The 20,716-nt window shown below is 35.3% G+C and overlaps 2 protein-coding genes across 12 annotated transcripts in view; one reads left to right on the top strand and one right to left on the bottom strand.

Moving 5' to 3' along the window:
* Positions 1-6,913, top strand: part of CRYBG3 (crystallin beta-gamma domain containing 3) — a 74,993-nt gene extending 68,080 nt beyond the window's left edge. For 2 of the 3 annotated variants that reach the window (XR_015744328.1, XR_015744327.1), the window contains 3 exons: positions 861-1,019; positions 2,228-2,387; positions 5,347-5,520. Coding sequence is in view for 1 of the 3 variants with exons in the window: in XM_026700732.2 (XP_026556517.1) it covers positions 861-1,019; positions 2,228-2,387; positions 5,347-5,435 (408 nt within the window). In the remaining 2 variants the exon portion in view is untranslated. Of the gene's footprint in view, positions 1-860; positions 1,020-2,227; positions 2,388-5,346 lie in introns of all 3 variants that reach the window. The other variant, XM_026700732.2, reaches the window with a different exon arrangement.
* Positions 6,914-8,469: 1,556 nt separating this feature from the next.
* RIOX2 (ribosomal oxygenase 2) lies at positions 8,470-19,964 on the bottom strand. 9 transcript variants are annotated; one of them, XM_087937445.1, is made up of 11 exons: positions 19,819-19,964; positions 18,171-18,305; positions 16,611-17,043; positions 14,899-15,018; positions 14,441-14,569; positions 13,985-14,088; positions 12,761-12,863; positions 12,088-12,253; positions 11,637-11,725; positions 11,152-11,256; positions 8,470-9,102 (listed from the first exon to the last, which is right to left on the bottom strand). In XM_087937445.1, the coding sequence occupies exons 3-11, from the start codon at positions 17,037-17,039 to the stop codon at positions 8,941-8,943; spliced, it is 1,407 nt and encodes a 468-aa protein (XP_087793571.1). In that variant the 5' UTR covers positions 17,040-17,043; positions 18,171-18,305; positions 19,819-19,964; the 3' UTR covers positions 8,470-8,940. The 9 variants fall into 9 exon arrangements, with proteins under 9 accessions (XP_087793571.1, XP_087793575.1, XP_087793573.1 ...); XM_087937449.1 differs by having other exon boundaries at positions 8,470-9,099; positions 19,819-19,939; XM_087937447.1 differs by lacking the exon at positions 19,819-19,964 and adding an exon at positions 19,459-19,802.
* Positions 19,965-20,716: the final 752 nt, after the last annotated feature.

Consider the following 20,716-nt stretch of genomic DNA (forward strand, 5'->3'; position numbering starts at 1 on the left):
TATTTTGCATACAACTACTGCATCCAGAATCGTATACGTACAAATCTGGAAACAGTATAACCTCCGAAGGGATAGTGATAAAAAAGATCTTAGGGCAGAGATGGACAGGTTTACACTAGAATTAAAAGATTGAGGTGAATCTGAATACTATCTGGTCTGGGACGCTTGGTACAGTTGGTTAGATAATAAAAGTAAAGATTAGTAATGTAATTACTATGTATATACAAGTATTTGCGATGCTGTAGCATTGTAAAGAGAGTATATATGTTTTAAACTGTTGAAAAATGTTTAATAAAAATGTTTTTAAAAATACTGGTACTAATCCAATGCTTTACCCATTGCATCCCATCATTTCATATATATGAAATTTAAATATGAATCTAAAAATGGTCTTCAAAACTTGAGACCACAACTGGCAGCAGAGAATTTGTCATTAGGCAACATAGTCATTTAAGAGACCACATTTATTTTTATGATCCTATTTGCCACAGTCATTAAATGAAAAGTCAAATGCTTAGAATTCGCTACCTTCTCTGCCAGAGTCTCCATTGACTTTGCTTGTTGGAGGCTGCCGGGAAGGTGTTGTGATCAATGTTGGTCACTTGACTGCAGGAAGCTGCAACTATTGTAAATATGAACTGGTTGCTAACCAATCAAATTGTAATCCTATGACTACAGTGGAGGTGTGACAGTTGTAACTTTGAGGACTGCTCATAAATCATTTTTTTCAGCACTGTCATAACTTCAAACTAATTAAACCATTGTAAGTCAAAGACTGTACTATTAGAGAAAATGTTATATCTATACAAGTTTTACCATATGGATTCATATTTCTTCATGAATTATGCTTTTTATTTCAGCCAGCGCTGTATTTCAGAATAAAGAACAGATCCCTAGGAAAGTACTTGACCGTTGCTGGCAGTTTAATGGATGGAAGAGCTACATCAGTATGTTTGTTCCCACAAAATGGCAAGAATACTCAGATCTGGCATTACAGTTGTGGACTCATTAAGTCCAAGGTAGTTTATTTATCAAATTTATATAGCCATTCATTTCAGACAAATTAAAATAAGAGCAGGGTAATTAATTGATTTTTAGCTCATCCTTATTCACTAGCTTATCTACTGCATGTTTTAAACCTGTTTCATTGCACTTGCAGTCTGCTCTAACAAGTGTGACTTTTAACTGCAAGTTTTTTAGAATAAAACTGGGCCCTATTTTAAAAGCAAATGAAAGAGTTTAGTTTATAATAGATTTCAGAGAATAGCAAATTATTTCATTTCTAAGAGTTTCAGAAATATTCTGAAGGTGATCAACATTGCAATGGATATTTTTCTAGGTTAGAAAGTTCCCTAAATAGTTGGTATATTTTAAAATGAGATTTGCTTATCTATAATTCCCTACCAGCATGTCAATCTGAAGTGAAGGCAGATTTGAAGCAATTTCAAAATTCTATTACATGTGTTTACTCTTTTTATATATTCCAGGAATGCTTTATTTGTTAGATTTATATCCACCTAAACCCCACGGCAAAATATACAACTCACTGTCCTCTAAATGTTTCTTCACAACTATTATGAGACAGGTTTTGCTCTGAGGTATTGACCCAATGGTGGACTTGAATCGCATCTCACCACTCTTAGTGCAACACTTTCGTCTTTCTAAAAATCTATAATCAGTTATACTATGTACACAAATTCCCCTGGTTTCAAAGGTAAATTAGGCAAATTATTAGAAATTCAGAATGTGTTTACACTTTTAAACAAAAAAAAAATACACTAGAAATTCTGTTATTTATGTACTAAATCAAATTTCTGCCTATCATTGTTACTCCACTAATTAATGTTCTTTCACAAACTGTTAGCAGTTTGTCTAAAATTATCGTTGCCATCATTCATGAAAATTATTTCTCTTGTAAATGACGGTTGCTGGCAGTTTAATGGATGGAAGAGCTACATGGAAGGGCAAATTATGTTTTTAAAAGTAAATATTTTAATTTCTGGCTTAATTTATACCTAACTCTTAATACAACTGGTCAAATTTAGACCACTGCCTAAATTTAGCCACTGCCTACCTATCCCCAACAATTCATTTTAGAGCTACCATTTCCTTAAGAGAAGGTTACGTTTTATGGTATTATTTATTAAACATATGCCTGACAGAAGTGTATGCATAATTAAGCCTTTTAAGGCAATAAGCAAATTCAATTTTTCTCCTACTTGTCTAGGTCAATGATGCTTGTCTTGATGTCATTGGAGGCAGGGATATACCTGGAGCAAAAGTTGCACTTTGGGCAAAACATGGAAAACCAAGACAGAAATGGACATACAATAAGGATGGAACAATCACATCTTATCTCAACAATCAGCTTGTTCTTGATATCAAAGGTAGTAGCATAGATTGGATATAGAAAGTGCATACTCATTAAAATGTCAGGTTTTTGAGGTGTAAAAACCATCAAACCAAGATTACTTCAGAATTCTTTCCACTTTTAACATAACATATAAGCTGCACAATTCAGTTGAAAAACAAACTGAAATATTTTAAGTGAAAAATATAATTTAAAAAAACCAGAATAATGTGGCTGCATAAGTGTTCACACCCTTTTATAAGTAGGGATGTGGCTATGTTCAGAATCACATTCAAACTAATATTAAATAGTTGTCAGTATACACCTGTCATCAATTTAAGTCTGATCAAGCTCATATAAAGTTCAGCTGTTCTAGCAGGATTTTTTTGTCATTTAGTCAGTTGCCTCTTACATCAAAATTTATGGTCTGCAAAGAGCTTACAAAGCATCAGAAGGATCTCACTGCATATACCAAGGAACACAATGAAGACAGTCATCAGCAAGTGAAGAAAACATGGCATAACATAGACATTACCAAGACCTGGATGTCCTTCCAAAATTGATTTTAAAAAATCTGGTTGAGAGGCTGCCAAGAGGGTTAGAGCAATATTAAAAGACTGCAGGAATGTATGGCAAATACTAGTTGTGTACTATATGTGACAACAATCTTCATATGTCTGGGCTGTGGAGTAGGATAGCAAGACAGAAGTCTTTTCTTGCAAGGAAAAACATCCAAGCCTACAGAAGTAATTTTAAAAAATATATTGTGCAGAAATGGACAGATTGACATTAAAGGTAAAAGAAAAAGAAGATACAGAATATTTTTGAACATGGCATTTGTTTTACAAATGGTTGCATAATAGAGGTAGAAATTAGGAGTGGGAAAAGTACTATTATATAAGCAAAATGATCCAATGTGCTGTTCACTAAGCACTTATGTATGTAAGGTAAAAATGTATAAGCAAACTTTTTTAAAAAAGGAAAAACATCCAAGCTCAGCTGCATTTTGCAAAACTTTTAAGTCTTGACAAAAGCATATAAGAAAATGTGTTATGATCTGAGACCATGGTTGAACTTTTTGACCATAATTCCCAAAAGTAAGTTAGGTATAAAAAGAGCACTGCACACTGCTAAAAGTTCACCATACCCACACTGAAGCATGGTGATGGCAGCATTGTTTTGGGGCTGCTGTTCGTCAGCTGGAACTGGGGCTTTAGTCAAGATGGAATTATGAAGTTCCAAATATCAATCAATTTGGGCACAAAATTTTCAGGCATCCACTAAAATGCTGAAGATGAAGAGGAATTTCACCTTTCAACACAACGGCTCAAAGTATATCTCCAAATCGATAAAAAGAATGGCTTCACCAGAAGAATATCAGTTTTGAAATGACCTGAATCCATTTGAAAATATGGTTGGATAACCTGAAGAGGGCTGTGCACAGGAGGTGCCGATCTGACAATTTTGCAGTGCTTTTGCAAGAAAGATTCCCAAGGCAAGATCTGTGATAGGCTCCTGCCCTAAAAGGCTTAATGTTGACAAAAAATCAAAAGGCGTTTGAAACAGGTGTGCATCTTTATGCAACCATGTTATTTACTTTTTTGTTATTTTCCCCCTAAAAGATTTCAGATTGTTTTTCAATTGAATTCTATAGCTTATGTTGTTAAAAGTGGAAAGAATTCTGAAGTGATTTATCTTGGTCTGATTTTTTTAGCATCTTAAAAACTTGTCATTTTAACAGGTGTGTATTGACTTTCTATATTCACTATACACATAATTGAAATTTTGGTGAGATTTACTTTGCAATTTGCCTAGTTTTTAAAAGTTTTAGGTTAAGACTGAATATTCCAAAATAATATACTGCATAATTTGCATCTGCATTGGAATAGATGCTTGAATACTGACCCATTTACATAAGCAAATAAAATATTACTATTATTAGCTATCCAAATACAGTGGAATCTCCAGTCACGCCGTAATCCGTTCCAGGACTTCAGTCGCAACCTGATTTGGTCATGACCAGAAGCAAGACTGACTGCACATGCATGTACAAAAAAAAACCTGTGCGGAAGGGGAAATCACCGCACCAGGGAAAATTGCTACAGCTGTGTTTGATCGCCACCCAAGCAGGGGTGGGATTCAACCGGCATTACTACCGGTTCGGTAATTACGTTTTGTGCCACACAAAGCAGCTGAGGTTGAAAAAGCGGGGAGGCGGGTAGGTGGGCCAAACAGCAGAAGACACAGAACCGGTTCTGTGTTTGCTGCTCTTCAGAACTACCGGTTCTATAGAGCCAGGCAGAACCAGTAGCATACCACTCCTGCACCCAAGGATGTGTTTGCAGCCACATTTAGCAGATTTTTTGGTCGGCACCCGATTTAGTTGTGGTCAGAAGTGTGCCCCAAGGTTCTACTGTACCATTATTTGGAATATATATTTGATTTTACACAATTGCATGCTTTATTTGTAAAGCTTTCCTTTTTGGAAAAACAATTAGAGTATTATTCCTGGATAGTATCGTTTTCAAAAATGACCATTTTCTTTGTTTACGGGGTAATATTATAGACTGAATCGTAAGTGGTTTTTAATTCATTTTGCAGGTAATCCATTTCAATATTCAGCTCTAAATTTACCTCTGAATACAAAGTACTTTAGGATTGAAATTGGCCAATGCTGTATCATCTTCATCCATCCAAATATACTGCAATTTTAAGGTTCTTGCATTCATAAAGGAAACTTTATATCAAATACTTGTCAAAGAGGAAAGCTATTTAATGCAGTTTAGAAAAGTAGGGAAAAGTATGATGCAAAAACAAAAACAATGTCATTCAAATCCTGAAATTCTGTTATGGTTAATTGATTCCTCTTGCCTACCCTCCTGTTTCTTAGGTAAGATTTTTTTTTCATTACAGCTGAAAAGTGATCCTAAAGTGATAATTTTGTAACATTTTTAAAGGACAAAATAAGTAACTTATTTCTCAAACTTTTCTTATAGGAGGAGATTACTATGACAAAAACCACATTATTGTAAATCAACTTAACATCAATGAACTTACACAGAAATGGGACTTTGAAATATTATAAATGGATGTTCTCAAGATAAACAAATTTGAAAATATGTATTGTCTGAAAACACTTGAACTACTGCAAAGACGTAAGATCTGTCCAAGACTGCCAAAGAAAGAATAAAAAATAGCTTACTTCAGGTTAACCAAACTTAATTTTTTACTTTCAATAGTATTGTTATTCATAAAATATTGCAGGGTAATTTATGCCAAATATTCTTAACAAGTTTGGATTGTTGATAACCAAACTTAAAATGCAACTTTATACAACTTATGCCTTCACAGAACTGATGCATTGAAATATTAGACATTTATACTGTACTTTGATACCATGACTTTAAATTAAGAGAATGGATGAAATTGTCAATCCAGTTTGTATTATAATGTAATGAATTCTGCATAATTCTAATTAAAAGTTACAAGCATGTTAGAAATAACAAAAGGTCAAAAAAAGTGGTCTGTAATTATTTATTTTTAAATAGCCAGAATTGGCTAATGATTTTCCCACATTATGCCAAATTTCTTGGTGGATTCAAAATTCCAGTGCCGTAAGACAAGAAATTATAAAATACCTATTCCTCCTAGGACTGTTTCTTTGGAAAATTGATGAAGGCTCTAACTGTTGCTTTCAAACAAACATACAAGTTGGGAAATAGATGTCTTATCTGATTGTCTCTGGCCTAATGGTTTCTTTTTGATACTGCTATTGCTTAAATTTAGCAATTTGAATTGGTAAATCTTGTCATTAACATCATGAAGGACTGGAGGAAATTTACCATATTATTTACCTACAAACTAAGGAAACAAATACAACCATTTATTATACAACTTATATCTATGCAGTTTTTTTTAAAAAAAATTCTTCCTTTATATGAGCTTCAAAATATCCAGTGTCTGGTAAAAGAAACCTAGTCAAAGTGGCATTCAGATTAGGGTTTCTCTTTTTTTCCTCAGATTTTCGACTATTCATCATTTCATTTTCAATAGTCCTGTTTTACACAATTTGAGTGTGATTTAATTTAGTTTCTAGTATCAAAACCAAAAATATTTCTTGTAGTTTTTAGTCCCAGTTCAAAATAAAATACTGGAATATCTAAATATTCACAGCTCTTCAAGCCCAACCAAAGGCAGTGTTTGCAACTTATATTGATTTTCATAACAGAACATCCCTGGGTCTCTACTTCTTGACCAGATGTTTTGCCACAGGATCTACCAGTAAAAGCAGTTGTCAGGTTCCAGACCCTAAGGTAAATCTTGGTGTGTATGGAGCCAGGGAAAGTATGAGGTACAATGCTGCTCAGATGTGTGAGCTACATCCCTGTAGCATTTTATATTGTAAAATAAATCATTTATTTACCTCTTGAATTTATTTTATGTAACCACGGTATTGATATTTTAATCTAAAACACTTATTTAATAGATGGATTTGTATGTATACTAAAACAAACAATAGATATATTTGATAACACACCTTTTAAATAAATTGTTCTTTCCAGCTCATGTTATCCTTACTCCATTTCTGATAAGATAATCCGATTCATCAATGTTGTAGCTACAGCTCCAATCATATGTCTGTTTTCTTGAAACTCATATTACTACATAAATCTGTAATCCTAAACATAATTCTAACAAAGTAAGACTGGATAAATACATTGCCAATTATTTCTGAGAAAATACCTGCAAAGATTATACTCTTACCAAATCCCTATGTAGATTATGAAAGCAAACTATATGTAATTAGCTTTTTTCTGGGTATGCTGAGTTTTATTTTTATTTTCTTTTTGTCAATTGCTTACAAAATAACATAGTTATGAATACATGGATACATATAATAAAAATAAAAATAAAAGAAACAATAGGACAGAGGCGGTAGGCATGTTGGTGCGCTTATGCACACCCCTTACAGACCTCTTAGGAAAGGGGTGAGGTCAATAGTAGACAGTCTAAGGTTAAAGTTTTGGGGGTTTGGGGAAGAAACCACAGAGTAAGGTAGAGTATTCAAGACATTAACCACTTTGTTGCTGAAGTCGTATTTCCTGCAATCAAGTTTGGTGCAGTTAACCTTGAGTTTGTATCTATTGTTTGCTCTTGTGTTATGGTTGAAGCTGAAGTATTCATTGACAGGTAGGACATTGCAATGTATGATTTTATATACTATGCTTAGATCTGACTGAAGGTGGCGTAGTTCTAGGTTTTCTAGGTCTAGAATTTCGAGTCTGGTGGCATAAGGTATTCTGCAACGAGTAGAGGAATGGAGAACTCTTCTTGTGAAATATTATAGGTTTAATTTAATGTCTTACAATGAAGTGGTATCTATTCAAGAGATTACCATAAAAATAGCTTTGAAAGAAGCCTACCATAGCGCATCTTTAAGATACAGTCTTGTCTATTTGGATTCTAGTGAATAAAGGGGTAGTTTCAAAATGGCATTTTTTCTGTTGATTCTGGGGAACAGATAAGCAACAAGGAATAAGAACTATCATGCTTTTAAAAGGCATTTGGGAACTGTTACAGATTCATGCTCTATAAGGTTTTATGGAGTTTTATTTGCTGCTACTATACAGAGAATTTTCTCATTCTGTACTATGCTAAAGTGAAATAATCCTTTAAAAATAGCACAAAAGGAAGGTTTTTATAAAAGAGCATTTCCTTTTTTTTAAAAAAGAGATCACAATGCCGCTGATAAAGTTTGCCTCCAAATGACTTCATATATGGGATCTATAAGTAATTATCAATGCCATAAATCGTACTATATTTTTCAAACCAATTATCACTAAAATAACATGCATATTGAAAAAAAAAGGGAGAAAATATTGGTGGCTTGGAACTTAAGACTAAAATATATGTACAGATTCAAAATTGTAGAGAGAATATTGTGAAAAGGCTTCTACCCAATGAAAAAGTAATCAAACACACCCCACCCATTTCCACATTGGTACCTGGGTTAAGAAGGAAAAGAAACTAAGAGACATAATTTTCACTCTCCTGCTCATGAGATAGCAACATGCTGCTTCTGATATTCATGGACACAAAACAGGATGTTACACAAATTGTAGAATTTTCTTCATTTGAGGAAATTTATTTTACTGCAAGATGTTTATTAGAAATGTCTTGGCTTCATTCAAAGAACACACCACTAGGCACAATATCAGATGACACTTTAAGGAAGCAAATTTAAATAGCACAAATAAACAACTTTCTGTATTAACTCATCACTGACCCCACCTATATTTAGCACATTCAGTGTGTTCTTATTTTGCACATTAAGAAATCAGGCAGTCTCCTCATATTTCAGATTCAAATGCCTAAATTCATAACTATCAGGCATTTGGAAAAGAATCAGATGTTTCACAATCTTACTAAATGCCCAAGACAGTATGACAGCCTTTTATGAATAATTTCTATGCAATATGCTTTACCTGATTATCAAATCTTTGTTCAGTAAGGTTATTTACGTTCATAGTAGATTCCTCTACACAAATCCAAAATATATAAGGTTTCTTAACTGTGATAAGAACCTATCTTTAGATTACTTCAACAAGGCATTCAGTCCACAATGATATCACTAAGTTCTCTTTTTCTGCTTCTGAACCAAGATTAAGGTCATTAACACAAACAGTATCACAGCTCCATATTTGTTTCAGTGCATCCATGTGAGAGAGAGGAAATCGTAATCCATGTGCCTTCTTAAAGAAGAAAAATGCTTGTTAAAAATCAAGTAAAATTAAACAGTTACATATAAATTAATGTACAAAACAATACGTATTCTGGCCTAATAATAACTATACATAATTGTGAGTATAACTAGTGTTTCAGTTGGCTAAGGCTCATGTTGATTATAATTATTGTAGGAACCCAAGTGTTATGTATCAAGATGTCACACAAGTAGAAGAGAATTATATGATACTTGTATTGTCCATAAGGAGCACATTAAACCACAATTTTCTAAATAACAGTTTGCAGACATTGAGATCACTAACTGGATTAAGCCATAAATCAAGCTACAAAGACTAGATCCATATGGTTTAGAATACAGTGTGCAATCATAGGTCTAATATAATACTAGAAAACTATTTCAAATGAGGAGAAAATGTGCAACATACTTGCAAAATGATGATATAATAGCATGTTTATGAAAAATTGCTTTCCTGGAGTCTGGGTGTTTTTTTGGTTTTAACTAATTGAAGAGAAACTAAATTTCTTTCCCAACTGAAATTACTTAAACAAACTAATAATCTTCCCAACTTTATTATTATGGTTTCATTTATTACGTTTGGTCCTTATGGCAAAGAAGATATGGTGTTTTCCCATTTCAATTAAGAAAAAAAAATAGCATCCAAAGATGACTGACCAAGGCTTCTGAGAATTTCATTGGCAATCAGGAATGTGACAATAAAGTTTTCCAAACTTTACACAAAACAAAACAATTTGTAAACCAACCAGCACACTCTGTGTGTGTGTGTGTGTGTGTGTGTGTGTGTGTGTGTGTGTGTGTGTATATATATATATATGGAAGATGGCTTGATGGTTTTGTTTTGTTTGTCTATGTTCGTCTTAAAAACCAATAAAAATTTAAAAAAAATAAAAAATAAAGTTTTCCAATCAAATGAAAACCGCTACAGTATGTAAGAATCAGCATATATTGATATATCAATATATGCTGATGTACATTGATGTATCAATGTATAAACAATATCATACCCCTAAATATTTGAGCCAAAATAAGTTATTTTCGTTCTCATGCTCTAAAAAATAAGGAAGTCATGTTTCATATCCCATCAATTAACAGGACATCTTGTGTGCTTTTTTGGGTCGTGGCACTCACCCTCTGGAACTTCCTGATATTAGATTGGTCCCAAGTTTGCTGGCCTTCCAAAGTATTTAAAGTTTGGTTGTTTGACTAGGCACAGGAGGCAGGACTTTAATGAGGCCAGGGTGATTTATCATCACTTTGTAGCATCTGTCCTTGGCAGCCATCTCTTTATAGTTATTTTTATTTTTTCAATTAAATATTTTCTTTGTCTCCCAAAGTCACTCTGGCAAAAGGGGTGGCCATATAAATCAAAATATATAAACAAAAGTTTTCTTCCTGAGAACGTGTATTCACATGTAACTTAAAAGTGCATCTATGGATTGCATTTATCTACAAAAATTATGAAGAGGAATCCAAGCAATTTCAAAAAAGAAGGAAAACGAACGATATATGTAAAAAGACATATGTACAGTTAGTTCTCGACTTGCAACCTTGCTAGCCATCTACTGACAAGCAGAGTCAATGGGGGAAGCTGCATTCATTTGACAACTGCATTCACTTAACTAATGTAATGATTTACGTAACAACCATGGAAGAAAAACTCATAAAATTGGGCATGATTCACTTAATAAGCATCTTGTTTAGCAACAAAAATTCTGGTCTCAATTGTGGTTATAAATCGAGGACTACCTGTACTCCTGACAACTGCAGAGAAGAAAATATAGACGTAATGCCCAGTGGTGGGATTCAAATAATTTAACAACCGGTTCTCTAATGATTTCTTCCAACCGGTTCTCTAATGATTTCTTCCAACAACTAGTTCACCAAACTGCTCAGAAAGTTAACCAGGTCTCCCGAAGTGGTGTGAACTGGCTGAATCCCACCACTGATAATGCCATTTGAGAAGAGATATTTAGGATTTAAAAATAATAAAATATGGACTGTAGCACTATAAGATCTGATAAACAGAAATAAAACCAACCTCTGCTATTTCTTCCTCGTTCATATTCTCATCCCCCATCATATGGATCTGCCTTTTATTCTTTAAGCAGTGATAAACAAAAACCATTTCTCTGACTGAATCATTCTGAAAAACCATAAGAAATATGTTTTTATACATTAGCTTGCTAGTGCACAATGTAAACCCATTTTTATACAACCGTTCCTTTTCTTCATGGCTGGGTAAATAACTTTCATTTATTATTTGTAGCGATACTTAAATTATGCTCAGTATTTCTTTTTTTACAAATTTAATGAGATTTCTGACCTCAACTCAAATTTCAAGTTTATAGTGCATAACCTTTTAACCTTCTTAAATACTAATGGTTTCTATTTATGGAACAGAGCAACAGTATTACTATAATACAATTATACATCTCAATTAGATGATCTTGGACACAACTATGCATGCTAAGAACAGCATGCTGACCAAACACATTTCTGTGAGCCTTCTTCCTTTGTACTCACCAGAAGATCTTGTTCTAATTCTGTTGTAATTATTGTATAATCTTTAAACCTTAACCTGATTGTGCTGTCTACTTTTGGTGGTGCTCCATCTAAAAAAGAAACATCCAAGAGAAACGCTATTAGGAAACATTAACTTCTTGTCACATTCAAAACTAAGAAAAGCAGCTGCAGATACTCCAAAGACTAATAATGGCTTCTTCAGGTGTCTGCCTGGATGAGTAGTGCACACTCAAAAGGCTGCTAATAAAATCTTCCACAAATCTCCTTAATAAATATAAATTGAAACATGGATTTTTTTTTAATGCAGTAATTGTGTTGTCTCTTCTTTAAGTATGAATTTTTGCAAGCTACTTCCATGTGGTTAGTTTTTAAATATTTTGTAATTTTGATTACAATAAAAGTTGTCCCCTTATTTTTTGCAAAATATACCCATAGAGAATTTAAACATCACCTGGAGTGAGAAAATCCAAACTACTTCCAATAAATGGAGGTAATCTGCTCGTAATAAAATCTTTTTTCATATAGGATGATCTCAGTTTCCCCCCATTTTCCACATGGCCTTCAAGGCGTTTCAGGAAGCCACTTAACTGCCTGGATGAATCAGATAAATCCATTTTCTAAACAAAAAGACAAGAATAACTTGCTAACAATCTGAAATGAGAACTTAATTATTTTAGAAACCATTCACATAAAGCAGACTTGTGAATGCTTTATATTAGTAACTGTTGTAGAACAAGAAAGAGTCAGTTACACACATCCAGGATTACAGTATTTTTTTAAAAAAATGAAAATGTACATTTCAGATTCAGTTTTAGATTATTTTTAAATTTTAGTTTTGTAAGAAATATATAATTGTTCTATGATCTTACCCATAGGCTGACAAAGCAGCATGAAAAATATCACATTAGAAATATGGAGAACTCATTAACATACTGTTTTCACATAAAGGTATTTAAAATAAAAACATCTGTAAGATCTTTTCCTAAGGGTCACAGTTCCTGCAATAGCATCATGGAACTCTTAGTGGTGATTAAAAGGAATTACTTTAGAATTAACACTGGCTATAATATTTGTTTCTGGAAGCAGACAAATAAATTATTTTTCCTTTAGCCTCGTAGCTTTACCATTAATAATTGCCTTGGAATGTTCTTTCGAAACTCAGCATCTTCTTTTGCTATATCCAAAAGAAGTCCAGGAACCACGTCCAGTAAGTAATCTCTCCAAGAGCTGGCATGCACAAAACAAATTAAAGTTATTAAGAACAAATAAGATATTAACAATCTATAGAAATGTTTCTTATTGAGGGTAAAATGTACATAAACAGGCAAAAATAGCAAAGCTCAGAACCTCATACAGTACATTCAGATTTTCCATTGGCATCAGTGAGGATTCAGTTTTACCAGGGTGCTTGGACTGTATCAGATAGCATGTTTTGGAGAAGGGATGATACTGAACCTGTGGCTCACAGCGCTGCCCGAGATCCACCGCTACCTTGTACTCAAGGTCTTGAGCACCTTCATGTCTTTTAGATTCCTGGTTTTAGTTTTCCACAAAATGAGTGCTTTGTGCATGTTCAACGTCTCTCAGCAACTATTTTATGACACCTTTCATGGCAGTTTCTCAAATGCAAAGTATTGTAAGTGATTCTAAAATGTTAAGATATCCGCATGATTTCTTAAAAACTTGGTTTGGTCTCCTTCCATAAGAGTCAGGCTGCTGATCTATTAATTGCCATTTCAAAGAGACCTTTAACGGGACCTCAAAGAAAAAAATGGTAAAGTGCTGAAATTCCAGGAAAAAATAATTTTCCAATGTACATAAGAGCCTACAGAATATTTTATGAAAGTTATTATGCAGATCTCACAGTAACTGAACATGAAAAGTAAGGAAAGACCCAAGAAAAAAACAGAGGTGATATATGTCTTAAGAGTTCTTGCTTGTATTACATGTTTGATGTCTCCCCATAGATTTTCAGAAATATTCAATCTGAGAGACTATGAAAACCATTTCATCAATAATTTGGAGGTATTTTTCAGGCTGTAATCTTACTGAAACATCCAATCAGTTTTCAGCTTCTATTTCTTCACTGACCATGGGACACTAGCTTCTAGCATATACTGATGCTCAGTTGAATCCTTCTTCCTGCCACCGGAATGGTATTTCCTGTGCTGCTAGGTATAGACAAACCTAAACATAATACAGCAATCTCTGCACATAACAGCAAAACATACCAAATTTTGTTTTTAAAACTGTTCTGGTATGACTGAAGCATCAACGTGCCAACAACCGTCTATTTTCAGTAAAATCATCAACCAAATTATACTAGACATATAATACCAGATGCTTACTTGTTCTGATACGTGCTAATGGTAATATGAGTAGAATGAGATATCCCAAGAGGAGTGTCAGCTTGATGAATTGTTCCTCTTGGAAAATACAGCATGTCTCCTGGCTTGAAAGGAAATGCAAGCATGATAGTTATAATAGGAATTATAAGTGCTTATGCTCAAGTTGCTATATTTGCCTACCTACTGTCAGTAACAAAACAGTGAGACCCTCATTTCATGCAGAGCTGCATTAGAATAAAAGCAGATATCAAATTCTACATCAGATATTTTCCTTTTACATGCTTTTTCAATTTATGTTTGAAATTAGGAAATCCTCTGAGCAGATGTGACAGGGAAAGGAAAAAGAACAGTAATGGGATATACTGTTACATGAGCTCAAATGTATTCTGAAAACATTAAATTAAGTCTATCCTCTTTTTATGGCTTAAGAATAAAAAGAGGTTTTGCATATGCTACCTTTAACATGAAATCATGAGTTGGCGTTCCAATTCTCTCTTCAGGTTCAGCATTGTATTCTTGAGCTAGATGTACAGTTGGGCGGTAGAGTCGCCAGTGTTTCTCTCCTTCAAGTTGTAAGATAAACACCTGGGAGTGTCATGTCAATATGCATCAGAATACCTTATAGCAAACTGTACTTTTACCTATTCTTTCTAAAGAATACACATTTATGGCAGCCAAATTCCACATACACAAATGATTTTAACAGAGATAGCAAGAATTTTTCATTTAAAACAAAATGTGTTTGTAGACATACGTTCAGCATCTATTATCAGTTTTTAGCATAATTATCTAATTTATTACAACACAACTTCCATATTTTTCCATTCATAGCATATGTGACAACTCTCCTCAAATTTCTGTTCTTCAAAATAGTTGTGAGCAGAAAATTTACAGGTAACTAAGGATTTATTTACCTCAACGTCATCATAGTGTGGAGGTAAGCCTTGGGATCCAGGAGGAGTGATGTAAACATTAGATCCAACCAATGAGCCAAAGTAACATTCCAATTTTTCTTGTATCCTCCAGAGCTCATCCTTATTTTAATACATAACAAATAACTTTAACTATGGAAAAGCAACTATTTTTGTCATACAAATCTGTAATGATATCAGTGTTGCATTCTACTATTCCAAATATGGTAAAGATCTACATAAGAGAAAAATTGTGTATTACTCAGGAAAAGGGAGCCTAAATAAAGCTCACTAATACCTGTATTAATTGAGACAAATCAATGTTCAAACAAGCAAAAATAATAAACTTTATCTTCTTTAGCAAACTTCTATGTAGGTCCTTTTCAGGACCTTGGCAATACAAGTCTTCTAGCATTTAAATGTACCCTGCCAAGACTTGGTGAATCTAACTCCATTTGGGTAGAAAACAAGCGAGGAACAGTTGTTACAAAAAGGAAAGTCCTAATATAATTATGTTATGTTATCTTAGGAGGAAGCCTAAGATCTGTGTATGACAACATTACTTGTGAGAAAAGATTAAGCAGAAAATTATTCCAACAAAATCAGATAATAGCTATAGAATACCTTTGGAATACAGTGGAGGGAAAAGTGGACATCTGGACACAATAGAGAGGATCACTCCGCACTGTGTTACATGGTGGATCCCAAGGACTGAAATAATGATATCATAGCTACTTCAGCTCTACTAGAAACGAATTAAGGCTTTATATGGAGGCTATAATTTTGAACTTTTATTTAACCAGTCCTACAACTCAAATAGGTTCTCATTCATAAAGTGTTGGTTTTACCTCTGCGTTAGTTTCTGAAAGTTACGAATTTCCTGCAAGACTGATACCCAGTGCACGCATGGTGTTGCAGCCTCCTTCCTCTAACCCCAAGTTGGTGCCAAGCGATGGTCCTCTTTCCTTGGTTTCCTTATATAATGAAGGATGCTGGGGCACCCTAGATGAAGCTTCCCTGCACTCACAAAACCCACAGCCACTTTCCCTCAGACTCCCTGTACTCACACCCACCCGTGGCTTCTTCCAACTTCCCTCAATCTTCCTGGGCTTGCACTGGCCCACAGTCTCTTTCCCCTTTCCGTGGTTCCTATGTTGTGCCTCTCCCATCACCCATGGCATGACCCATGATCCTTACCTAGGACTCCTGCTATTTAACAATTGATGTATCTTGGGGTTATGATGGCAACTAGGACTGCTGGGATTGTTGTCATTAAGTGATAAATTTATGTAATGTTGCACTTTAGAAACAGAAATCCGGGTTCCAGTTGACATCATAACCCAAGGATTACCTGTAATGTGAAATAATACCAGTAATCTCAGCAATACATATAAACAGTAACTATGTAGTCCAGAGTTACCTTGGGATAAGATGGTGGCCTATAAATTTTATAAATAAATATATTCACAACTAAAAAATACGAAACAGAAAAACTAAAAAATACAAAATAGAAAAAATACAAAATAAAGTCAAACTAACACTAAATAGAAAAATTAAGTAATCTGAGGATTTTTTTTCTTTCAGTTTAAAAACATTAACCTAAAGCAAAGAGTTGGCACACATCACATGATGGTTTTCTTCCTAAATTCATTAGTTTTGAGTCAAAATCAAGCACAAAAGCAGACAGAAAATGCAAACAATTGTTCTTTATTTACCTTAAATCTCTGTGGCTGATGAAATTGTATTGTAGCCTTTTTCTGATCAAAATCTTTCTTCAGTTGTGCATAGTTTACTTTTCCATCTTTATTAAAAATAAGTTTTTTGCCATTCGTACATTTACATATATTGATGTCTTTTCCATAATACAAGCCCAGTTTGACTAGGTCTTTCAAGTCAGTTAACTGAAAGAGAGACTGATAATATGATGCCACGGATGAGTCATCTCTCTGAATCAACAGTGGCTTCTGTTCCCAATATTCTCTAAAAAATTCATCTTCTTTGATAGGAGCAATCAAACTCCCAAATAAGCTTTCTAGACTGTCATATTTCCAAAGCAAAGGATTGACTGCTTCTGTTTTTGCTTGCTTGCTTGGCAAATCTGGTTCCTTCTCTATTCTAGCTCGTCTTCCTCCTTTCTTGGGCATGATGCTATACAAGAAACAAAGAAACAAACACCTGATTTTATACATATTTCAACAAAATACATCCAATAAGTACATTCGAATTCAATTTTTCATGTAGCTAGGATGACACAACATGATGTATTGAAACCAGTGGATTTTATTTCTGTGCAGTTGCTTAGGATCAGGAAGCATAGTCGGCACTACTAGATTCAATTTCAAGCAGTTCAACTTTTTATTTTATTTTATACCTTGTTGCTCTTTTAAATTACCGAAGGGGCTTATAATGTTTAAACCCAAATCATAAAGTTTAGAACATGATATCAACATCTGTAAAAACTAGTTAGTCCCTCCAAGAAATCTTAAGTTTTATTCACACAGGATCACACCAATTCACTTATCACCAGAAATCCCAATGTTGAAATTTTGAAAAACCCACAACGAATCTAAGCTTATATCTTCAAAGTTATTGACAGAGGTGATGATGGGTCACTGTATGAAACATACTTCTTTGTAATGATTCTCCACAGAGAAAAAAGCTTGCACAACAATGTATATTAATTTTTATTACCATCATTATCATTATTATACTGCTTCTACCATGAAAGGAAGTGTGTAAAAACATTTTTTTAAATGCAGAAAATCTCACAGAATACAATCACAGAGAACAGATGCTTTTGAGCATAAAAGTGTATAAAAGAAACAGAGCAGTAACATAAAGCTTCAAAAATCCAGTTGAGTAAAATTGTTTTGAGAGTCTTGAGAAAGTGCTAGGGACACCTCCCAACCCTTTAGCTAGCACAGCAAAGGCCTGCTTTTGTGCCCACAATTCCCTCAGCTACCCAATGGATAGAACCTTCAACTGGCTCTCTCAAAATTATCTAATAGGGTCAGCAAAATCATTCTGGGAGAAATGGTCCTTAATGGAGCACAAAGCCATATTATAAAGGGCTTTATAAGTAATAACCAGTATTTTTCATTTGGCCTACAAGTCTACCTGTACAGAAACCAAAGAACTGGAATGTGTGTATACTTGTATGTACTAGTCCGTCCTTTTTAGGCTTCCAACAAGGCATCAGAGAAAACAGCAAACCTCTGCTGTTTAATCTCAGAACGATAGAAAAATACATCAACATAATTCTGTATTAACAGTACCTGAATTGGCAACCCTGGGGTATTAACTTTACATGGAACAATTTTTGATTGGAAGGAACCCAGAGTTAGTTGTAAGATGAGAGGCTATATAAATATTTTACGTAAATAAATGAATCGTTTTCCTCATTGCAAGGTCTAGAAAATAACAAAGAAATATAAACACTGTTATTGTTCATTATTTACAAGTTCCCTACATAAGTCAGTTTCAACCATCTTCTTTCAAATCCCTCTAAAATATGTGATTCCCAATAGTTTCTATAGCCCCAGTGTACAGGTCCTTATTAGATGCATAATCATGGCACAGGCTGTATCCTTCCTTCTGGGCTTTTGCTGCCCTCTTTTCCAATCTGTTTATTTCATAGTACCCTAGAAGATGCCATATGGAATGCAGAATAAGGACTCCAGATAGCTGGTGACAATCCTGAAGAGATCCAGCAGTAAAAACAGAAAACCAATTATGGTACTTGTATAGATCAGAAAATCAGCATCCAATTGCCAAACTCACAGATGCAACAGAAACAGAGCAGAGTTTGGCAATTGGAATCGAATTCCAGTGTTGCTTTATGATGGTTCAAGAAGTGGCTATTGTTTTAATCCAGTAGTAAAGAAAGACAGGCTCACTGCAGCTATATCCAGTCCACATAAGCCTAGGTGCTGTTTTCTTTAATACTGAAATCAATCTAGTCTTTTTGAAAATGGAGCAAGTTTATGCATCGGAAAAGAAAGTAGTACACACACACACACACACACACACACACACACACACACACACACACACACACCACCACCACCACCACCACCACCACCACCACCACCACCACCTATGGCTTTCCACTTTTTTCCCCTTGCTTGTTGATCATCTTGCCTGACCTACATGCTATTTTGAAATAGTATCAGAACTTTTTTTTTCCTTATCCCTATAAAGAGGAGTAGCCATGGTGTGTGTGTGTACTTTCTTTTCTGATGCAGGAACTTGTTGCATGTTCAATCAAGACAGCATGCTGGTCACAAACTCATGGAGAAGAGACTGGAGTTGAGTGTTAACTAAAACACCTAGGCTTATCCTTGTACCGAAATCACAGCACTGGACTGCTTTTAATGGAAATCCAAGTTATTCCTTATAACCCCAAAAGATGCGGGTAGGTGGATACTATAGGGTCCATTACCCCCCAAGATCTGCAAAAGGCCAAGCCCCCAAAACAGACTTCATTTTACACAGGTCCCTTTCGTTCCACTTCCTCCGAATCAAAAGGTATATTTCCTTCCTACAATATGTCCCGACGTTTACCAGGAAGAACAGATTTCCACGCCAGTTCCCGTCCCCAATTTGGGTTGCAAGCTTCGTAGCTTCCCAACTCCCTCTGAATCACGCGCGTTCCGGGAAGAAAAGGTCCCCACCATGCCCGTTTCAAGAGCAAAGCTTAAACCGGCAAAGAAGCGCGGAAAAGGCCCTTTGTAGAAAATATCCGACAACATGGTCTGGCAGCATTCGCCGGGGGAAAGGCAGGCAAGAAGGGACCGGACTCCCCCGCAAGCGGGAATGGACAAAGAAGCGCCGGTCTCTCTTTGGGAAAGCGGGCAAAAATAGCAGCACCCGCTTCTGGTCCCTTCGCGCGCACTTCGTACCGACCTGACCTGACCTACTTACAATTCAGCTCTGGAGGGGCGCCGGCAAAACCACGTGGGCTGCAGGGCGAGCAAAGGCCCCTGCTCGGAAGGAGGAGGAGGAGGAGGAGAAGGACACGCCAGCCTCCCTTATTGAACCGGACTTGTTGCTTTTGCCCGCCTATCAAATAGACCAGGCGGGGCAATAGCTTTCCTGACAAACGACGCGAGCGCCGCCTTCGCGGTTTTCTGAGGCCTTGAGAGGCGAGTCGCGTTCAGAAGTGCACCGGCTTGGGCGTGTTGTTGTCTTACGCACGCCCTCATTGGCTTAGAAAACCTGCACTGGTGGGATTTCTGCTTTTTAAACCCTTTTAACTATAGACCGTTCCTTCGCTTGTTCTGGCCTTGGTCAGTATTGGATGAAACCACCGGCTCGCCAGTAGTCGAAAAATGTTCCGGAAAAAACAATGGCAATTCTTTTTTTCGTGGTTGGCTGGAAAAAAAAGATGCTCTCTTCAAGAAGACACAGTAGTCCTCGACTTACAACAGTTCACTTACAACAGCACTGAAACAAGTGACTTATGACTGTTTTTCACACTTAGGACCATTGCAGCATCCTGTGGTCAAAATTCAGATGCCTTGGTAACTGATTCATATTTATGATGATCGCAGGGCCCCGCAGCCATATGATCACCTTTTGTGACCTTCTGACAAGCAAAGACAAGGGGAAAGCAGATTCACTTAATGTTGTTACTAAATCAGGGCAGCCATTAAGTCAGTTCAGTTTCAATTCAGGTTTATCCATAATTCTGGTCTAATACTCAGGAGAAAAATCAGGTTTTCCAGGCCTTAATTGAAGCTCAACAACGTCAAGGTCATCCAAATCTTGAATGTTCTGTTCCAAGAGGCAAGCATCACAACAGAAAAGGGACACCTGGTTT

The sequence above is a fragment of the Pseudonaja textilis genome, chromosome 7 (genome assembly GCF_049901715.1).
Source record: "Pseudonaja textilis isolate UNSWEBS1 chromosome 7, rPseTex1.2, whole genome shotgun sequence".
NCBI lineage: Eukaryota > Metazoa > Chordata > Lepidosauria > Squamata > Elapidae > Pseudonaja > Pseudonaja textilis.

Excerpts from the sequence above, each read along its gene's own strand:
- RIOX2 (XM_026700739.2), bottom strand. The coding sequence starts at position 19,646 with ATGTTGTCGGATATTTTCTACAAAGGGCCTTTTCCGCGCTTCTTTGCC. Across the intron at positions 17,044-19,458 it reads GTGGAAATCTGTTCTTCCTG|CATCATGCCCAAGAAAGGAG; the intron begins GTAAACGTCGGG and ends TTTCTTGTATAG. Across the intron at positions 12,254-12,760 it reads TTCCAAGGCAATTATTAATG|AAAATGGATTTATCTGATTC; the intron begins GTAAAGCTACGA and ends CTTTTTGTTTAG.